At 38.6% G+C, this 17,521-nt stretch overlaps 2 protein-coding genes across 2 annotated transcripts in view; one reads left to right on the top strand and one right to left on the bottom strand.

The window, feature by feature from the left end:
- CRYL1 (crystallin lambda 1) overlaps window positions 1-17,521 on the top strand; it is a 262,310-nt gene that overhangs the window by 152,326 nt on the left and 92,463 nt on the right. The gene's annotated exons all lie outside the window — the stretch shown is intronic.
- The window catches only part of ZMYM2 (zinc finger MYM-type containing 2), an 89,657-nt gene that overhangs the window by 8,702 nt on the left and 63,434 nt on the right, over window positions 1-17,521 (bottom strand). Inside the window, exons 11-20 of the mRNA XM_081327381.1 lie at window positions 14,642-14,807; window positions 14,192-14,226; window positions 13,484-13,613; window positions 13,240-13,355; window positions 11,000-11,174; window positions 6,472-6,585; window positions 4,168-4,262; window positions 3,640-3,799; window positions 1,088-1,239; window positions 402-516 (exon numbers count right to left, since the gene is read on the bottom strand). Of these exons, the coding sequence (XP_081183507.1) occupies window positions 402-516; window positions 1,088-1,239; window positions 3,640-3,799; window positions 4,168-4,262; window positions 6,472-6,585; window positions 11,000-11,174; window positions 13,240-13,355; window positions 13,484-13,613; window positions 14,192-14,226; window positions 14,642-14,807 (1,258 nt within the window). The remainder of the gene's footprint in view (window positions 1-401; window positions 517-1,087; window positions 1,240-3,639; window positions 3,800-4,167; window positions 4,263-6,471; window positions 6,586-10,999; window positions 11,175-13,239; window positions 13,356-13,483; window positions 13,614-14,191; window positions 14,227-14,641; window positions 14,808-17,521) is intronic.

Genomic DNA, 17,521 nt, shown 5'->3' with positions numbered 1-17,521 from the left:
CTAGGGGTCGGTGCTCATCTCTGTTTCAAAGCCAAAGAGTCAGCGTTTGTCCGAGGACGTCTCCGTGGTCATGTGGCCGGCATGACTAGATGCCAAAGGCGCACGGAACGCTGTTCCCACCGTAGTGGTCCCTATTTTTCTACTTGCGTTTTTACGTGCTTTCAAACTGCTAGGTTGGCAGAAGCTGGGACAAGTAACAGGCGCTCACTCTGTTATGCGGCACTCGGGATTCGACCTGCCAAACTGCTGACCTTCTGATTGACAAGCTCAGCGTCCTAACCCACTGAGCCACCGCGCCCCTCATATTCTTTACATACAATTAGTTATGAATTATTCTGGCTGAATTGCTTAAAGAACACAAAGCCAAAAAGATAAAAAAACACCAAAACAAGATAAATTACCATCTGGAAGTATGCTGGGCTGCCAGCTTCTGAGTATTTTATTTATTTCCTGCATAAATGTATGATAATTAGTATCCAAAAAGATATTATCTTCTCGATTGCTTCCATTCAGGTACTATAGAAAAGGAGGAACATAAAAGTTAGTATACTCAAACAAAAGAAGATTGCCAAACTGTTCTTGATCATTTTCATGCATATAAAAAAATAACTGCATAAGAAAGCAACCTTAATTTAACTACTAATTGATTTGATCTTTGTTAGGGATTTGGGATTCATTCAAGGAAGTAGGGAGTGATTTTTATACAACCTCTTATTCTATTCCAAGGATCCTGCAGCAACTCAATCTCAAAACACATGACTTGAAGGAGCCTTGTTTTAAAATTGGCCAGGATTTGTTATAAACCATGATCCCTAGATAGCATGTAACAAAAAGCTGAAATTCAGGGAGTGTATAAAAGGGTAAATATGAGTTCTCCAGCCCATGGGGGAAAAGGAGGAGAAAAAGTACATAAGCCTGGGTCCTGCTTCTGTTCGTTCCAATTGATCTACATGACATTAAACCATGGCTTTGTAGAAAGTGTAAATGCAGCTAGTATTTCAACTGATAATTCTATGTTCTGTCAATCACATTTATTTGAAAAAATATAGCAACCACATGCAGATTATCTAATATTTAAATTACTCACTTCCTGAATCCCAAGACACAAATAATAGATACTGTCAGGTGCATAGTTTTCTCCGTTTGGTCTTCGGACTTCATTTACAAAGTGTGCCAGCCCAAAATTTAGCTCAGTAGAAGTATGTGATATAATATCTTCTTTCAATTTTACTGACTTTGCTGTAGTGGGAAATGTAGGGTATCACGTAATGCTGTTTCTTATTAATAAAATAAAGCACCCAGCAGATGAGTATAAAATAAAGGAAACATTCAAATATTGCAAATATCATCATAAAAAAACTCTTTCAAACGTAAGACATATAGCAAGGGGTTTTCACTTAAAATATTGATTTCTATGCTACACATAATGCTTAGTTTGCAGTAACTGTCAACATACAATGACCTCATTTGATGATCAGATTCTGAAGATGAAGACATAATTTGCCCTTCACAACCCCAGTAAGCCCATTAGAAAAACAATATCTGAATCCAGATCCAAGCTCAACAGCAGTGATGACAAACCTTTTAGAGACCGACTGCCCAAACTGCAACCCAAAATCCACTTATGTATCGTTGCGTGCTGGGTGGGCATGGCCCATTGGGTGAGTGTGGCCCATTGGGTGGGCCTGGCTGCGATGGTCAGGGCAGACTGGGTGGCTGTGGCCGGGGTGGCCGTGGCCACTTCAATGTTGCTCATGGGGACACCTGTGGGGGCCAGACAGGGTTGGGGGGGATCCAGGGGGTCTCTGGTGGGTGGGACGGTGGGCAGGAGGCTCATCCTGCAGGATGAGGCGAGGAGAGGCAGGGCAGGGGTGCCATTGCCGCAGGGCAACGCAAGGTGAGCCAGGGGCCGGGGAGGCTGCTGCCTGACACCATCAGCCCCTGCACACAGCAAGCGCATGGGGGCCAACTGTGTCCATCAGCAGCCACAGCCTGCAGGTTTCAGCGTGACATAGCTGTTTGCTGCCTTGCGCGTTGCACCCAATGTGGCTGCCATGAGGTTGTGGAACAAGCCGGGAAGAGGTAAAGAACTGGTATAGGAGGCAGCAAACGGCTGGTTTCAGCGCGACGTGACTGTTTCCCTCTGGCCGTGGCCACTTGCCGCCTTGCGCACTGCACCTACCCCCATCACAAATCTTTCCAGAAACTCACCGGAAAGGACATCCGGCACAAAGCACACCAGTACAACTCCCAGGAGCCAGAGGGGCGCTTCATGGCAGTGACACTGGGCAGAAGGCAGCAAACAGCCGGTTTCGGCGTGACATGGCTGTCTGCCTCCAGGCATGGCCATTTGCTGCCTCATGCGTCACACCCAATGCTGTTGCCATGAGACGCGGAACAAGCTGAGCGGAGGTAAGGAATCAGTATAGCGGTTTCTTACTGCCGCCTGACTTGTTCCGTGGCCTCATGGCAGCGGCATTGGGCAGGAGGCAACAAAAGGCTGGTTTTGGCGTGACGTAGTTTGCCACCTTGCGTATTGCACCCAATGCTGCTGCAATGCGGCTCAGCCGAAAGCGGCCGTGGAAAAAGTGAGGCATGTTTCCCCATCTGCCCATTCAGCTACAGCTTTGATGGCTTTGCAGACAGACCTGCGAAGTTCTCTTCTCTGTCAGAGACCTTTGCAGCTCTGCCTACAGAGCCGCCAAAGCAGCAGGTGAAGCACTGGATTGATTGATCTTCCCCCCCCAAAAAAACTTCCTTTGTTTCCTTGCACGTGGCGGCGTATTGCAAAGGAGCAACGACACGGGGCTGGAAGTCAGATAAGGAAAGAAAGGCAATTTCTGGGGGGAGCGTGGATTTCTTTCCTTGCCTGCCCCACTTGTTCCGAGACCGCTTTCTACTCAGACTCATTGCTCTTGTCAATGGCCTGACTGCACACTTCAGCGCCCTCCCTCCCCGAGCCTTCGGCACTCCACCTGCTGCTTTGGTCGGCCTGCCGGCTCCCACCTCAGCACCCTGCCCACCACCACCCAGCACGGCTGCCCCAGGGCTGCAGGGGCTGGCCTAGCATGGGAAGGACACATGCCCCACCCTCCCGCTACCATGCAGGGTAAGATTGCCACATCCGCCCCCGCCCAGATGCCCTTGCCTCCTCAAGTGTTTTTTTACTAACCTGCCTTTCAGCTGCATTCCGTTTCTCCACTTCTCAGCCTTCGCCACATGTTTGTGGGACTAAGGGTAAAAAAAAAGTTCCATCAGACTTTCTAACTTCTTGAGATCTCATGAGAAGTTAGAAAGTCTGATGGAACTTTTTTTTTTTTACCGATAGTCCCACAAATATGCGGCGAAGGCTGAGAAGGGAACGGAGAAACGGAATGCAGCTGAAAGGCAGATTAGTAAAAAAAAACGCTTGGGGAGGCAGGCGTGGCAATCTTACCCTGCGTGGATATTGATGCAGGTTGCTCATGGATGGGACTGAAGACCCAGGACTGGGGCGGCAGTGTGCGTGCCCAGAGGGCTCTGCATGCCACCTGTGGCATGCGTGCCATAGGTTTGCCACCACAGCTCTACAGTTTTATCTGCTGGGCACACTGTCTGTATGTTTTAAACTAAAGATTTAAAGCTAAGCGAGATACTTACTTGATTTTAGCTTATCTAGATCTTCCTCTAGGTTCCTAGCTTTTACCCAGTGTTTCCATGCATTCACACCATATCCATACTTGAAAGGAAAACTGCACTCTGAGTTCTCAGAGCCATCATCTTGAGAATGGTATTCTGACACCGCTTTTCTCTTTAGTCCCTGTCATCAAAATAGACTTTATTTATTAACAGTGCTTATTAATACTGAACAACCAATGATGCTATTTTTTTAAAGAGAGCTGAGATCCAATTATGCCATAGGAACCAACTATGAAACAGGCATTGGGAGTGAAGTTTGAGATTCTTAAATTAGTTATGTTCATGAATGTATACAAACAGCAATATCTATTTCACACCATAAATTATGAAATTTGAAAAGACACACAACATATAAAACAATACCAACAAGCACAAGTCACCTGCCTCATTGCCCCTTTAGGTACAGTTATCAGACTACCATCACAAGAAGACACAACCACAGAAGATACTATTTGTGTTTACTACTCTAATTACAAATATAGATTATACCTTCTTTTTACTTCGAGGTCTTGGCTGTTCCTCGTATTCTTCTCCAAATACAGGTGGTAGCAAAAATTCATTCTCTGTGTCAAGTTCTTCTGTTGCTGCATATATATAAAAGTGTATCCACCAAGGATATAGTTAACATGCAGTCCAACATTTTGTACATATATTTATAAGTGATGAAGGAATTATTTGTTTTACAATATATTTTCCTCAGGATTCAAAGGTACTTTTAACAATTGTAGAAAATAATGAAAGTGAATATTCTAGTTATTTTAATTAATTATACAAATATAAATTATTTAAATTATTGGGTATTTCTATATATAAAAATACTTTAATAATCGAATCCTGATCAACTGTAATTCTAGTCTATAGGCAACACAATGCAGTTAAATACAGAGTTATGCACGTGTGCGCATGTACACACATATGCACACATTTCCTGGCCCTTGCCTGCTCCTATTCCTATATGATCTTTTGCATCTTTTTACACATGGGACTTCTTTGCAAAAATGTTCCAAGTCAGTTTCCCTAAACTGGTTCCTTCCCAAAGGTGTTCTCATTCCTCCCCATGGACCTCATTTTGTCAAGACTGTCTGTTAGTAACTGTTCTTGTAAATTCCAGCTTGTATCATTAATAATATGTACCCACTTTTTCTTCTATAAGTCTCTTTTAGAACTGCCTTCAAGTTTTTCCAAGCATCTTCATTGACTTGTCTCTGTATTATGTGTAATATACTGAAATTTTAGCTTCATTACTACTTCTTTCATGGGCAGTCTGTTTTTAACTTCGTGGAAGTATTGGTTTGTTTTTCTTGGGACTTAAGCCATTTTTCTGGCAGGGTTGGGGTGCTGTGAGTGTTTTTCAATATCATCTATCAGGATCTTGGAAGCGTGCTTTCTCTGTAGCAGCCCCTGCCTTCTGTAATAAGATTCCCCTGGAGATTCAGATGATCCCCACCTTACTTTGTTTTGACGGCTTTGGAAGACCTGGCTCTTCGCCAGGCCTTCGGTGAAGCTAAATGTGAAGGTGAAGGTGAAGCCCCTTAAGATTACGTGGTTTAAATTTTCTTTGTTCCCATCTTTGTGCCTTGTGCTTTAGTTTCTTTTGTTTTCTTGTTTTTAATGTTTTAAACAACTGCCCAGAATCACTAGGAGATGGGCAGCATATAAAATGAATAAATAAATAAAACCAATTTCCTGCAGCATTGCAATTGAAAAGCATCCATTTTCCTTCATTTAGTCTTTTGACAATTTAGCTTTCAGAGTTTTATGTCACAGCTAGGAGCTAAATGTATTGTTGTCCCATATTCCTGTGATGACTCAGCACTATGTTATTTTTTCTATATTTATCTCTGTCTTTTTTATTGTCTTTGGGTTTCTCATGGCCAACTTTGTGTGAAAGATTCTCTTAATTTCAATCTCTTGCTTAAATATATCTGTTGTCCTTATTTTATTATCTTTTATTTCTCGGAAGAGAGATCATTGCCTTCTATTGAATACATAATTCAATACAATACATAATTCAATCTTCTCTTCAGCCTCACTGCCTATAGGGTACTTCTGACATATCTTGTTGGTCTGATAGTTTTATTTGCTTTCTCAAGTGAAAGTTTTAATTTTGTAAGAAGAAATTTGTGATCTGAGCCCAGTCAGCACTAGGCCTTTTTTTATTTCTTGATCGAATAGCGCTTCTATGACTATCTATTTTTCCCTTGAAAAGTTATTAGAATTAGTTATTAGCATTTGTTTGACTATTTCTGGAATACTGCAGATTCATAAAAAAATTGAGTTAAAAATCTAATACAGGTAGTCCTTGACTTACAACCATTCATTTAGTGACGATTTAGAGTTATAATGGCACTGAAAAGTGACTTATGACTGTTTTTTACACTTAATGACCACTGCAGCATCCCCATGGTCACGTGATCAAAATTTGGGTGTTAGCATGCATTTCTGGCAGTTGCACTGTTCCAGAGTCATGTGATTACTATTTGTGACCTCTCCAGTTGCCTTTTGACACATAAAGTCAATGGGGGAAGCCAGATTCACTTAACAAACACGATTAACTTAACATCTGCAGTGATTCGCTTAACAATCATGGCAAAACTGTCGTAAAATGGGACACAACTTATTTAACAACTGTCTCGTTAAGCAACAGAAATTTGGAACTCAATTGTGGTCATAAGTCAAGGACTATCTGTAATAATAAACCACCATTTCTTTCATGGGGATATAGAAACAATCATTTAAAACTCAAAGCAAGTTCACAATCATGTTATACGTTTAAGCAATTAATGCACAAACCTCTAGGAAAATCAACCTCAATATCAAGATCTGGCTCATATGAGACATCAGGCAAGCTTGTCTGTGTTTCTGCCACAGAATTAAGCAATTCTGTCTCAGTTATTACATCTATAACTGAATAAAGACAAATATGTTACCATTCTTTTTGGTATAATCCATGCAATGTTCAATAAAGGTGATTTAGAGTAATAAGGCAGCAAAAGCAGGCAAACATACAAAAATATCTGATATAAATGGGTCTTTATATATTAAAGTGATATGTAATATTTAAGGAAAGAAAAAAGTCTATTAATTCAAGAATCACTGCATTTCAAAAGAGTGAAAAAGGCAACAAGGCTGTTGAAAATTAGATTAAGTGATATATTTGGAGCACTACATTAATTCAAGGTCACAAAGGCAGAAATTAGTAACACAATGCTCACAGGCACCATGATATATATTATCCTTTTCTCGGACATTGTCAGTGAGATACCAAAACCAAATTAAAAATAAATTTCAGAACTTTAAGATTTTGTTCATTGTACTAAATACCTATATCCATTTCTTTGTCTCTCTCATTGTATGTGTGTGCATTTTGGTAATTGTATTACAGAGCTACAGTTACAAGAAAAAGTATGTGAACCCTTTGGGATTACGTGGAGTTTTGCATGAATTGGCCATAAAATGCGCTCTAAATGTCATGTAAGTCACAACAATAGAAAAACACAGCCTGCTTAAAATAATACTACACAAACATTAGCTGTTGTCATGTTTTAATTGAACATAAGATGGAAACATTCACAGTGCAGGGTGGAAAAAGTATGTGAACCTTTGGACTTAACAACTGGTTGACCCTCTTTTGGCAGCAATAACCTCAACCAAACGTTTCCTGTAGTTGAAGATCAGACCTGCACAACGATCTGGAGTAATTTTGGACCACTCCTCTTCACAAAACTGTTTCAGTGTAGCAATATTCCTGGGATGTCTGGTGTGAATCTCTCTCTTAAGGTCATGCCACAGCATTTCAATCGGGTTGAGGTCAGGACTCTGACTGGGCCACTCCAGAAGGCGTATTCTGTTCTGTTGAAGCCACTGTTTTGTTGAATTACTTGTATGCTTTGGGTCATTGTCCTGTTGCATCACCCATCCTCTGCGGAGCTTCAGTTGGCGGACAGATGGTTGTACGTTTTCCTGCAAAATGTCCTGATAAACTCTGGAATTCATTTTCCCATCAATGACAACAATCCGTCCAGGCCCTGAGGCAGCAAAGCAGCCCCAAACCATGATGCTCCCTCCGCCATGTTTTACAGGGGGGATGAGGTTTTGATGTTGGTGTGCTGTGCCTTTTTTTCTCCACACATAGTGTTGTGTGTTTTTCCCAAACAACTCAATTTTGGTTTCATCTGTCCACAGTATATTTTGCCAGTAGTGCTGTGGAACATCCAGGTGCTCTTTTGCAAACTTCAAACGTGCTGCAATAATTTTTTGGACAGCAATGGCTTCCTCCATGGTGTCCTCCATGTACTCCTCCGTGGTGTCCTCCCATGTACTTTCCTTATTGTAGATGTGTCAACAAAAATGTTAGCATGTGCCAGAGATTTCTGTAGGTCTTTAGCTGACACTCTAGGATTCTTCTTTACCTCATTAAGCATTATGCGCTGTGCTCTCGCAGTCATTTTTACAGGCTGACCACGCCTAGGGAGAGTAGCAACAATGCTAAACTTTCTCCATTTGTAGACAGTCTGTCTTACCGTGGACACATGAACATCAAGGCTTTTGGAGATGCTTTTGTAACCCTTTCCAGCTTCATGCAAGTCAACAATTCTTGATCGTAGGTCTTCTGAGAGCTCTTTTCTGCGAGGCATGGTTCACATCAGACAGTGCTTCTTGAGACCAGTAAACCCAAAACAGGTATGTGTTTTTAAAGGGCAAGACAGCTGTCAGCAACACATCCAATATCATCACACTGATTGGAGTCAAGGTTGGCTCACTCCTGGCTCCAATTAGCTCTTGGAGAAGTCATTAATTTTATTAGATTAGGCTAGGGGTTCACATACTTTTTCCACCCTGCACTGTGAATGTTTCCATCTTATGTTCGATTAAAACATGACAACAGCTAATGTTTGTGTAGTATTATTTTAAGCAGACTGTGTTTTTCTATTGTTGTGACTTACATGACGTTTAGAGCGCATTTTATGGCCAATTCATGCAAAACTCCACGTAATCCCAAAGGGTTCACATACTTTTTCTTGCAACTGTACTACAATACTCTCATATAAATACCAAAGTTTTGCAAACAAAAGATACACTCATATAGAAATTCAAGTTTGTGGAATGTGTACCTTCATATCCAGAAATATATACCCAAATACAAGAAATTACACTTTTAGGAGGAAATAATATCTGAATTTTCCTTTGCTAAGAATGGGAATGTATCCAGTTGCATACTTCTGCAAGAACAGATCCTTATTGACTTCATCAGGGCTTTTTTCCTCATAGAACGCTCAGAATAGAGTTCTGGCACCTTTTTTAGATGGAACCTTGTAGGGTAGGCAAGGCGGGTCCATATGACATGTGTGAGTTCCGGCACCTTTTTCTTTTACAAAAAAAAGCACTGGACTTCATCCCTTAGGATGGAGAGGATTGCTATTAGTAATGCTGAGTCATTTCTTCCAGAAAAAGGAAGGAATGGAACAAAATTATCACTACTGTCCTAACTGAGTTTGTTTGGGTTCCAATGGTTGCACAGGATTTGTTTTCTGCTAGGTTTAAGCGTATTGTGCCACGCATTTGTGAAGTGGTTGCCTCCCTAATGTACATGTCTCACTACATTTGCACTGCATATATAACATTACTCTGTTTGTATCACAACAGACAGAGAAGAAGTGAACAACCAACAAAGCAATGTTGTCATTCCATATCTTTCAGGAATACCGGAAAAGCTCAAGAGGATTTTCAACAAAAACACAGCATAAGTGTTCACTTTAAACCCAGAAATACATTAAGACAAGAAGCTTGTCACCCCAAAGATAAAACATCCAGACACAAAGAGAGCAATGTTATATATGCAGTACAACGGAATGAAACATGTGCAGACTTGTTCATTGGGGACACTAAACAACCACTTCACAAATACATGGCACAACACAGGAGAACAAAGACAGGATTCAGCAGTAAATCTGCATCCAAAAGAAAAGGCCACTTTTTTTCAAGACAGCAAGGTTCATATTCTGAACACTGATTTGAAAGATGAGTCAAGGAGTCCATCTATACTAAAATTAACAGTCCTCCCTCAAACAGAGGGGGAGTGATACGCCACCATCTATCTCCTGTTTACAATGCAGTCCTTTCAGTAAGAAGGTTCCACACACACTTGCACTCTGATTCAGGTGACTCTGACACAGATAAACCCCTAAGTGACCTCAGTGAATGATGACTGGAAAGAATATAAATCCTTCCATTCCCCACCAGTTAAATAGAACTGAAGTACCTTCTTGGATTAGAAGCAAAACATTTTCAAAGGGGAAAAAAGCTCAAGTTTTTTTTAATTCAGTTGAATTTTGAAAAAAATAAGCACTTTTGGGACAATCCACATTCATACAATACCAATTCAAGTCTTGACTACATCTACTGATTTACCACACTCACTTCTTAAATATCCAATTCTACAATGTTCAACTAATTTGCATGTTTTCTTGACATATTCAGTTCTCATTTCTGTATAACAATGAGGACAGAGGCACACTCCTATGCCCAATCATTTTGGCTTCTTCTGAGGTACAAACTCCTTAGAAGAAACCACATACTACTCACCACTCTTCTCCTATCCATCTTCTTATCTTTGATAAACATGTTAGTAGGTAGTTTTTCATTACTATGTGTAACATTTTTATTTTGTATTCTCAAGCATAACTACCTTGATCTTTCAGACAGTCACTTTCAGATCCATAACCTTTATACAATTTATCTAACATTTGCTATAAATGAATCTGTCTGGTGTCATACCAAAAAGTATGTACAAATTCATATTCTCAACAAACACGTCTCTAATGTTAAGACAAGTATTCATTATTTATTTATTTATTATGGATTACACATCCTTGTCTTATACTCTGCTTATTGTTGAATAATTTACTAATCATTCAATTTATGCTCACACATGCTTTACTTCTATCCTGTACCCACTCTTACTGTATTTAGCAACTTGCTTATAATTCCATATTCATGCTAAGCATTCCATAATTTCAGCCTCTTCACTTTATCACATGCTTTCTCTAAATCAAACAGAACAATATTTTCTGTTTCTTTTCCATACCTGGTTCATACTTTCATTCCTTGAGTCAGTCTAGTTTTATTCTACTTTCTTTCGTGTATTTCCTTTTCCTGGTATTGCAATTGCAGAAATTACTGTGCACTGTGCTAGTAATTGATACAAAGATTATACTGTTTTATGTAAGTAAATTTTCAAAGATGGACAAAGTATGACAGAAAAACTAACAAAGTAACCTATAGACCACTGATATAGCAAAACAAAAATTAAAAGACATACTTTTGAGCTCTGCGGGTTCGACATGCTCTTTTTTTCCAGAAATATCTTCTGATACATTCGATAAATTTGAAGTCTCTTCAGGACTGGGGGGATTGTTATTTTTTAGTTCTACTATTGCTTCAAGTATCTTCTCACTGCTATCCAGCGTAGTAGGTAGAAAAATTGGAACTGGAATCTAGAATATAAATCATAATATTGTAACTTTGCTAAGTGCCATTATGAAATAAAATACAGAGAAGAACTGAATAAAGCCCCTGTAGCATTTTATAATGTTTAATAATATCAATGTTATTGCATGTACCTCTGAACTGATGGGATGTGATCCATGGTGTTTTGATATGAAAAGTACCCTCTGAATCTCAGCCTACTTACAATAGCATAAACATGCATGGGTCCAAACATTAGTTGTGCTTGTGGCATACTGGCCCTAATCAGTACCATCTAAATAAGCAGGGAATGCTACCTCTGTCTGATTGCTTAGACTATATCTTCCCTGAATTTATAAAAAATAGAATGAAAGTATTGCGAAAGAGCCTTGGTAAGAGCAGTGGGCTAATGCCTCCTTAAGTAACACCAGCTGCCTGCAATCAGTGCAGGTTCGCATCCCACCAGGCTCAAGGTTGACTCAGCCTTCCATCCTTCCGAGGTAGGTAAAATGAGGACCCAGATTGTTGGGGGCAATAAGCTGACTTTGAAATAATGCCGCTTGGGGGGGGGGGCGAAAGCCCTAATAAGCAGGCATATACATAGAATGAAGGCTACTGCTAAGCTTGTAAGCCGCCCTGAGTCTTCGGAGAAGGGCAGGATATAAATGGAATTAAAATAAAAAAGTAAAATAAAATAAAGCTTCAATTAACCAAAGTTCCGATTGACATTTAAGCTATAGACAGATCTATTTATGATTTAGAATGAGAAGTAGAAGAGAAATAACCATAATATATTAACAAATGAAATGAATGGAAGAAAAATAGATCTATTGTGAGTCTATGAAAACTAACAGAAAAGGGATTGATATAGTGCCTATCTGTACTAATAGTCTAATCTGGTGGTGTGGTTGATGAGCGCAGATAAGTGAAGATGCAGGCTTAACTATGAATTAAAGGGCTAACATGTATATCAGAAAATATGAACTGATGTCATCTAGCTTGTTGCAGGCATATATAGCAGGAGCAACAGCACTTAGATTTATATACCGCTTCATAGTGCTTTCAGCACTCTCTGAGAGGTTTACAAATGTCAGCTTATTGACCCCAACAATCTGGGTCCTCATTTTACCAACATCAAAAATCAACCTTGAGCTTAGTCTTTTTTTTCTCACTATGCATTAGATCATAATATTCAGCTAACACTAAGGGACAGGTTCTTATTTTCATCTAAGGCCATGATGGCAAAGTGGTTGGAATGCAGTATTGCAAATTTAGCCTACAATACTGCATTTTAACCACTGCACCACCACGGCTCTTATATGAAAATAGGAATCTGTCCATTAGTGTTAGCTGCATATTATGGTCTAATGCATAGTGGTAAAGGAAGAATCAGATATGAACTTTTGGGAAAAAGCCATAAAGGGTATAAGAATTTTGAATATTGTTTAAGAACACAAAGGTGGATGGCATAACTGAAGACATGTTAAATATAAGTAAATATTAAAATACTGGATGTATTTTAGAGAAAATAAATTAGTTTAAAGTGAGAATCCTAATTCTGGTATACAATTTGTCTTGTTTGGAATATAAATAGCAAGATACTTACAGGACATAAAAAGTTCCGTGTTACATTTTTTTCTTTTTAATTAATTTTCCCCCTTTAGATCACATACAACAGAAAGATGCTTAGTGAGGCTTTAATTGGTCCTCTCCATATTTTACCAACAGCCTATTTAGAAGAAGTTGTTGCATCAAGTTTATAATGACTTGATAATAAACATCTTCAGCTGACCTAGAGTGCAAACATCTAAATTTCTTACAAAGATTTAGCCCTGATCACCATTTCATCCCTGGGATAGAGTTCTCTTGGACTTGCCTGCTGTCCTAGGACCTATTTTGTTTTACTAGATTTTACCTTCTGTAGCCTAGCCCATTCCCCCTTTGTCTGCTCTGTGTTGGGGAATAGACCTGAAGCCAAAAAGAATTACACTGGGATAGGATTAATTCCTCCTAAGCATTTCCTCAAGCAAGGAAGCTGCTATGGTGAAAGAGAGAGAAAAATGTAATTCAAATGTAGACTGAAACCTAGCTTACTGGAACAGGAACCGTTGTAGGAACTGGAACATTTTGACTATACATATGCATAGGAGCAGGTACATATACTGGTACAGGAACAGGCACAGGGATGTATTCTTTCTTCCAGTCATCATCTACAATGAAAGACAATTTGTAATGTTACTTGCCACCACTACATACATCCCATAAAGTGTCCCAACCATAATTGTATATTCTGACAAAACGCCATACATGAGAACAGTTCCTTCCATTATATAAATACCTGTCTGACAAGATTTTGTTTGCATGTGGGGTTTACAGAAAGTAGCCTTTGTCATCGTTAGCGGTTTGCAGAGAACTGCTTTGTTCTTCATTTCTTTATTTGGTGTAGGGGAAGGAGGTGGGGCTGATCCCTGTAGATTTTTTAAAAAAATGTAAAATTTTAAAAAATGTAAATGATAAAATAAAGTACAGTTCAACTTCTTTCTCAGAGGCAGATTCATCTGAGAAAAAGAATCCATCAAGGAAAGGAGAAAACTTATCTAAAACCTTAGCTAACTCTTCAAAAATTAAATACCTCAATTTATCCTTTTCACGGAGAACAAGTTTTGGGTTCTAATCAAATTAGCTATTTAACATCATTACACAATTTATTCATTAACACAAATAGTTTTATTACTATTTGCAACTTTATATTTGTATGTTATCTCAACAATTACACATTTATGACAATTATCACTTAGAGCCATGTAATATCGAAGAATAAATGTATAGTCTTCTCATTGTAACTTACACCAGTTTACAATATTGAAAATACCCAAGAAATAACCTGTCATGTCTTGTCATACTATTTAAATGTAAAGGATATGCATCCTAAGTGATAATAACGAATTGTATCGGTTAAGACAGAAAACAGTATACAATTCTTTACAGGCTGTGAGGGATTTTGTTACCTTAGCTATGAATTTTGAATACTTTATGATTTACTTACTGTGTTTTTTGTTCGGGGAGTTTGGCAACTTTGATCTACAAGCAGAAGACAACAACCTTAGCATAATTTGTTACTTAGAATAATCTGTAGATGACAAATACCACAATACTTTATCCTAGTCATACTACTTTTATACATTTTATAGATTAACTAGTAAAAGTTTAAGCAATAAGCTGTTTTCAAAACAATTAGCTTTCTAAGTGTGGGGAAAGTGGCATGCTCACCTTTCTTTTGGAAGAAAATTTTTTAAGTTGTGTAGCTAGATTGTTAATTATACTAAGCAATTTCATTTGATGTGTGTTAGCCTAGAACTCCAGTAATCCTATCTCCTAGGTTGAAGTAAAATATGCCCTATTATCTGATAATAGGAAAGAAAAGCTTATATGACTTGAAATTTTTTGAAATATTTTTTAAAAATTAATGTACACAGTTGTTGGCAAAGAAACATACCATAATGAAAGTTTTCTGGCCCTTTTTGTGTTGCCATATTTGGTTCATTTTGTTGACAGTAGAAACGCAGAAGGCAATGTTGATCACAAAAGTGCTTCATTTCCCCTCTCCACTGCACTTTCTCTTTAAGAGTTCCTTGAATTTTACAGCAATCACACCTTGCAGCCTTGAACAAAATAATACTGTTAGCTAAAATGATTTGGAAAAAGAATTACTGCTACACAAATGCTTTAATGCAATATTGGTTTACAAAGTTCTCCAAGATTGAGTAATGCCTTGTGCTTTCTTAGAAGACAGAAAATCTTCTGGGATTTGAGCCTTCTGGTAGTATATCCTTACCTATGAAAACCCTCTTTAATTCTATAATATAGACAAATATAAGCAGCAAAATAAAAACAAATTCAAAAGGGTCATTAACTTCTGATACTCTTCTGAACAAAATGAAGTATACAAGAAAGGCTATTGTGTTTTCATTGACTGACAAGGAAAGCATTGGTAATGCTTGTAGAATAAAGCTTATATGTTGTTATTGGGTTAAGAAATATCTTGAGGATCCAAATGGGTGAGAACATTTTCCCTTCTCTGAAACAGCTTGCCCTCCAAAGCATGTATCACCCCCAGACTTCGGACCTCCCAGAAGCTGGTAAAAACATTATTCCTAAGATAACTGAAGCAGTTTTCTCAAGAATAATGGGACATGTTGCCATTTGAGAAGCACAGACATCTTATTCAGAGAGGAAGCGTCTCTGCATTGCCTTCTTCTCACTAGCAACTCAAAGATTGGTATCCATTTGAACTGAAAGGGGATAAATATGCAGTCATGACCAGAAAAAGACAAGAGGTGCAATACAGGCTAGGAGATCTTTAAAAAAAGGAACATCTGGCACAGAACAGATGGCAAGGCCAGCACTAGGACAAATCATTGGATTAAAAAGAATGGAGCAAAGAAATTATTTCATTGTTAATCTCTTCAGAAATGCAACGAGACAACGGTGAGGTCTTTAAATCTAACTTTGATATTGGGATGCTTCTTTAGCTTAAAATCTGATTCCATTTTAATACTAGAAAGTACAGTAAAGAAAGGGAAAAGTCAGAGAACAGTGTAGAGGATTAGCTCCCATTTTTCAAGGAAATAACTGTCCTTTTTTCTAAATGTTAATCAATATTATTAATATTTTGCCTTCAATCAATTAATCAATCAATTACAGGAAAAATGGCCACTTGAGGAATAGGCATATACCCAATGAAAAGAATTAGACAAGGAAAGATTTCCTCGACTAATGACCACAACTCAGCCCCAAATTTCCATTCCTAAGCAAAACAGTTGTTAAGTGAGCTGCGCCTCATTTCACACTCTTTTTTGCCGGAGTTGTTAAGTGAGTCACTGCAGTTGTTAAGCAAATTACACAGTTGCTAAGCAAATCTGGCCGTGTTGGAAACCAGGTGGGAGTTACAAACGGTGATCACATGACCCAGGGCACTGCAATTGTCATAAATGCATGCCAATTGCCAAGCACCCAAATTTTGATCATGTGACCAAGTGGATGTTGCAACGGTACAATAATTTTTTAAAAATTTTTTAATTCCATTTATATCCCGCTCTTCTCCGAAGACTCAGGGCGGCTTACAAGCTTAGCAGTAGCCTTCATTCTATGTATATGCCTGCTTATTAGGGCTTTCACACACACACCAAGCGGCATTATTACAAAGTCAGCTTAATTGCCCCCAACAATCTGGGTCCTCATTTTACCTACCTCGGAAGGATGGAAGGCTGAGTCAACCTTGAGCCTGGTGGGATGCGAACCTGCACTAATTGCAGGCAGCTGGTGTTACTTAAGGAGGCATTAGCCCACTGCAGTAAGTGTGAGGACCAAGTCATGAGTCACTTTTTTCAATGCTGTTGTAACTTTGAATGGCCACTAAACGAATTTGAGGACCATCTGTAATGGTTTGGCAGAAGTGGACATGAGAGGAGCCTGAAGTAGCTGCATAAGGTTACCCCCATTGCACGTTTCTGAGGTGCTAAGTCTACTTCCATGGCAACGGACATACTGGGAAGGGTTTCAGTGGGAATTCCAATAGTGGTTTGGTCTAACAGACATTCTCTTGCCTGTTAGACCATGAGAACCATAAGAAGAAAATAGGTGCCGGGGAAGCAATTAAGTAGTTTTTGAAAAAGCACTGCTATTAATAGAAGAATCGAAATTAAAAAAAAAGGGGGGGGGGCAAGGAAATATAAAGAAATTCCTGAAAGGATGAAAGGAAATAATTTGCATTTCTTTGGAGCAAAGACAGAAAAACAAAAACAACAATAAAAAACAACTTTCTTGAAAATATCTAATGCAAAGCTAGATCATTTTCTTTTCTGGACTTTTAGGATAAACGAAGATGGATATCTCTACTGTCAAAACAAAAATATGAAAACAAAACAAAAAGCATTATATACATTGTTTTCAATCAATAGCAAAAGCTGAGAAACTGATATATGCCGGAAATAAATTTTGCCAAGCACACAAAAAATAACAAGAGAAAAAATAACAAGAGAAAATCCCTATGAAGTTATGCAAAAGGCATTCATAAAACTTATCACTGCAGAAATAGTCTAGGTTTGTGTTGTTAAAAGTTTGTACTATAAATCTCTGGTTCAACATTCAGCTGAGAGGTATTTGACCATAGGATTCACCTACTTCTTGAAATGTAACTTTAACAGAAATAAATTAACATGGATTGATACAAAAATGATTGAGATTTGAATGTCTTAATTCCTTATTTAACCAATGTATTGCATTTAATTTTAGTAACAGCTTATGAAAGAAACATAGAATACACACACACACACACACACACACTGCTCAAAAAAATAAAGGGAACAGAAAATAA

The sequence above is a fragment of the Vipera berus genome (genome assembly GCF_964194415.1).
Source record: "Vipera berus genome assembly, chromosome: 4".
Classification (NCBI taxonomy): Eukaryota; Metazoa; Chordata; class Lepidosauria; order Squamata; family Viperidae; genus Vipera; species Vipera berus.
Note: the sequence above shows the minus strand (reverse complement) of the source record. Positions and strands in the feature narration are given on the sequence as shown.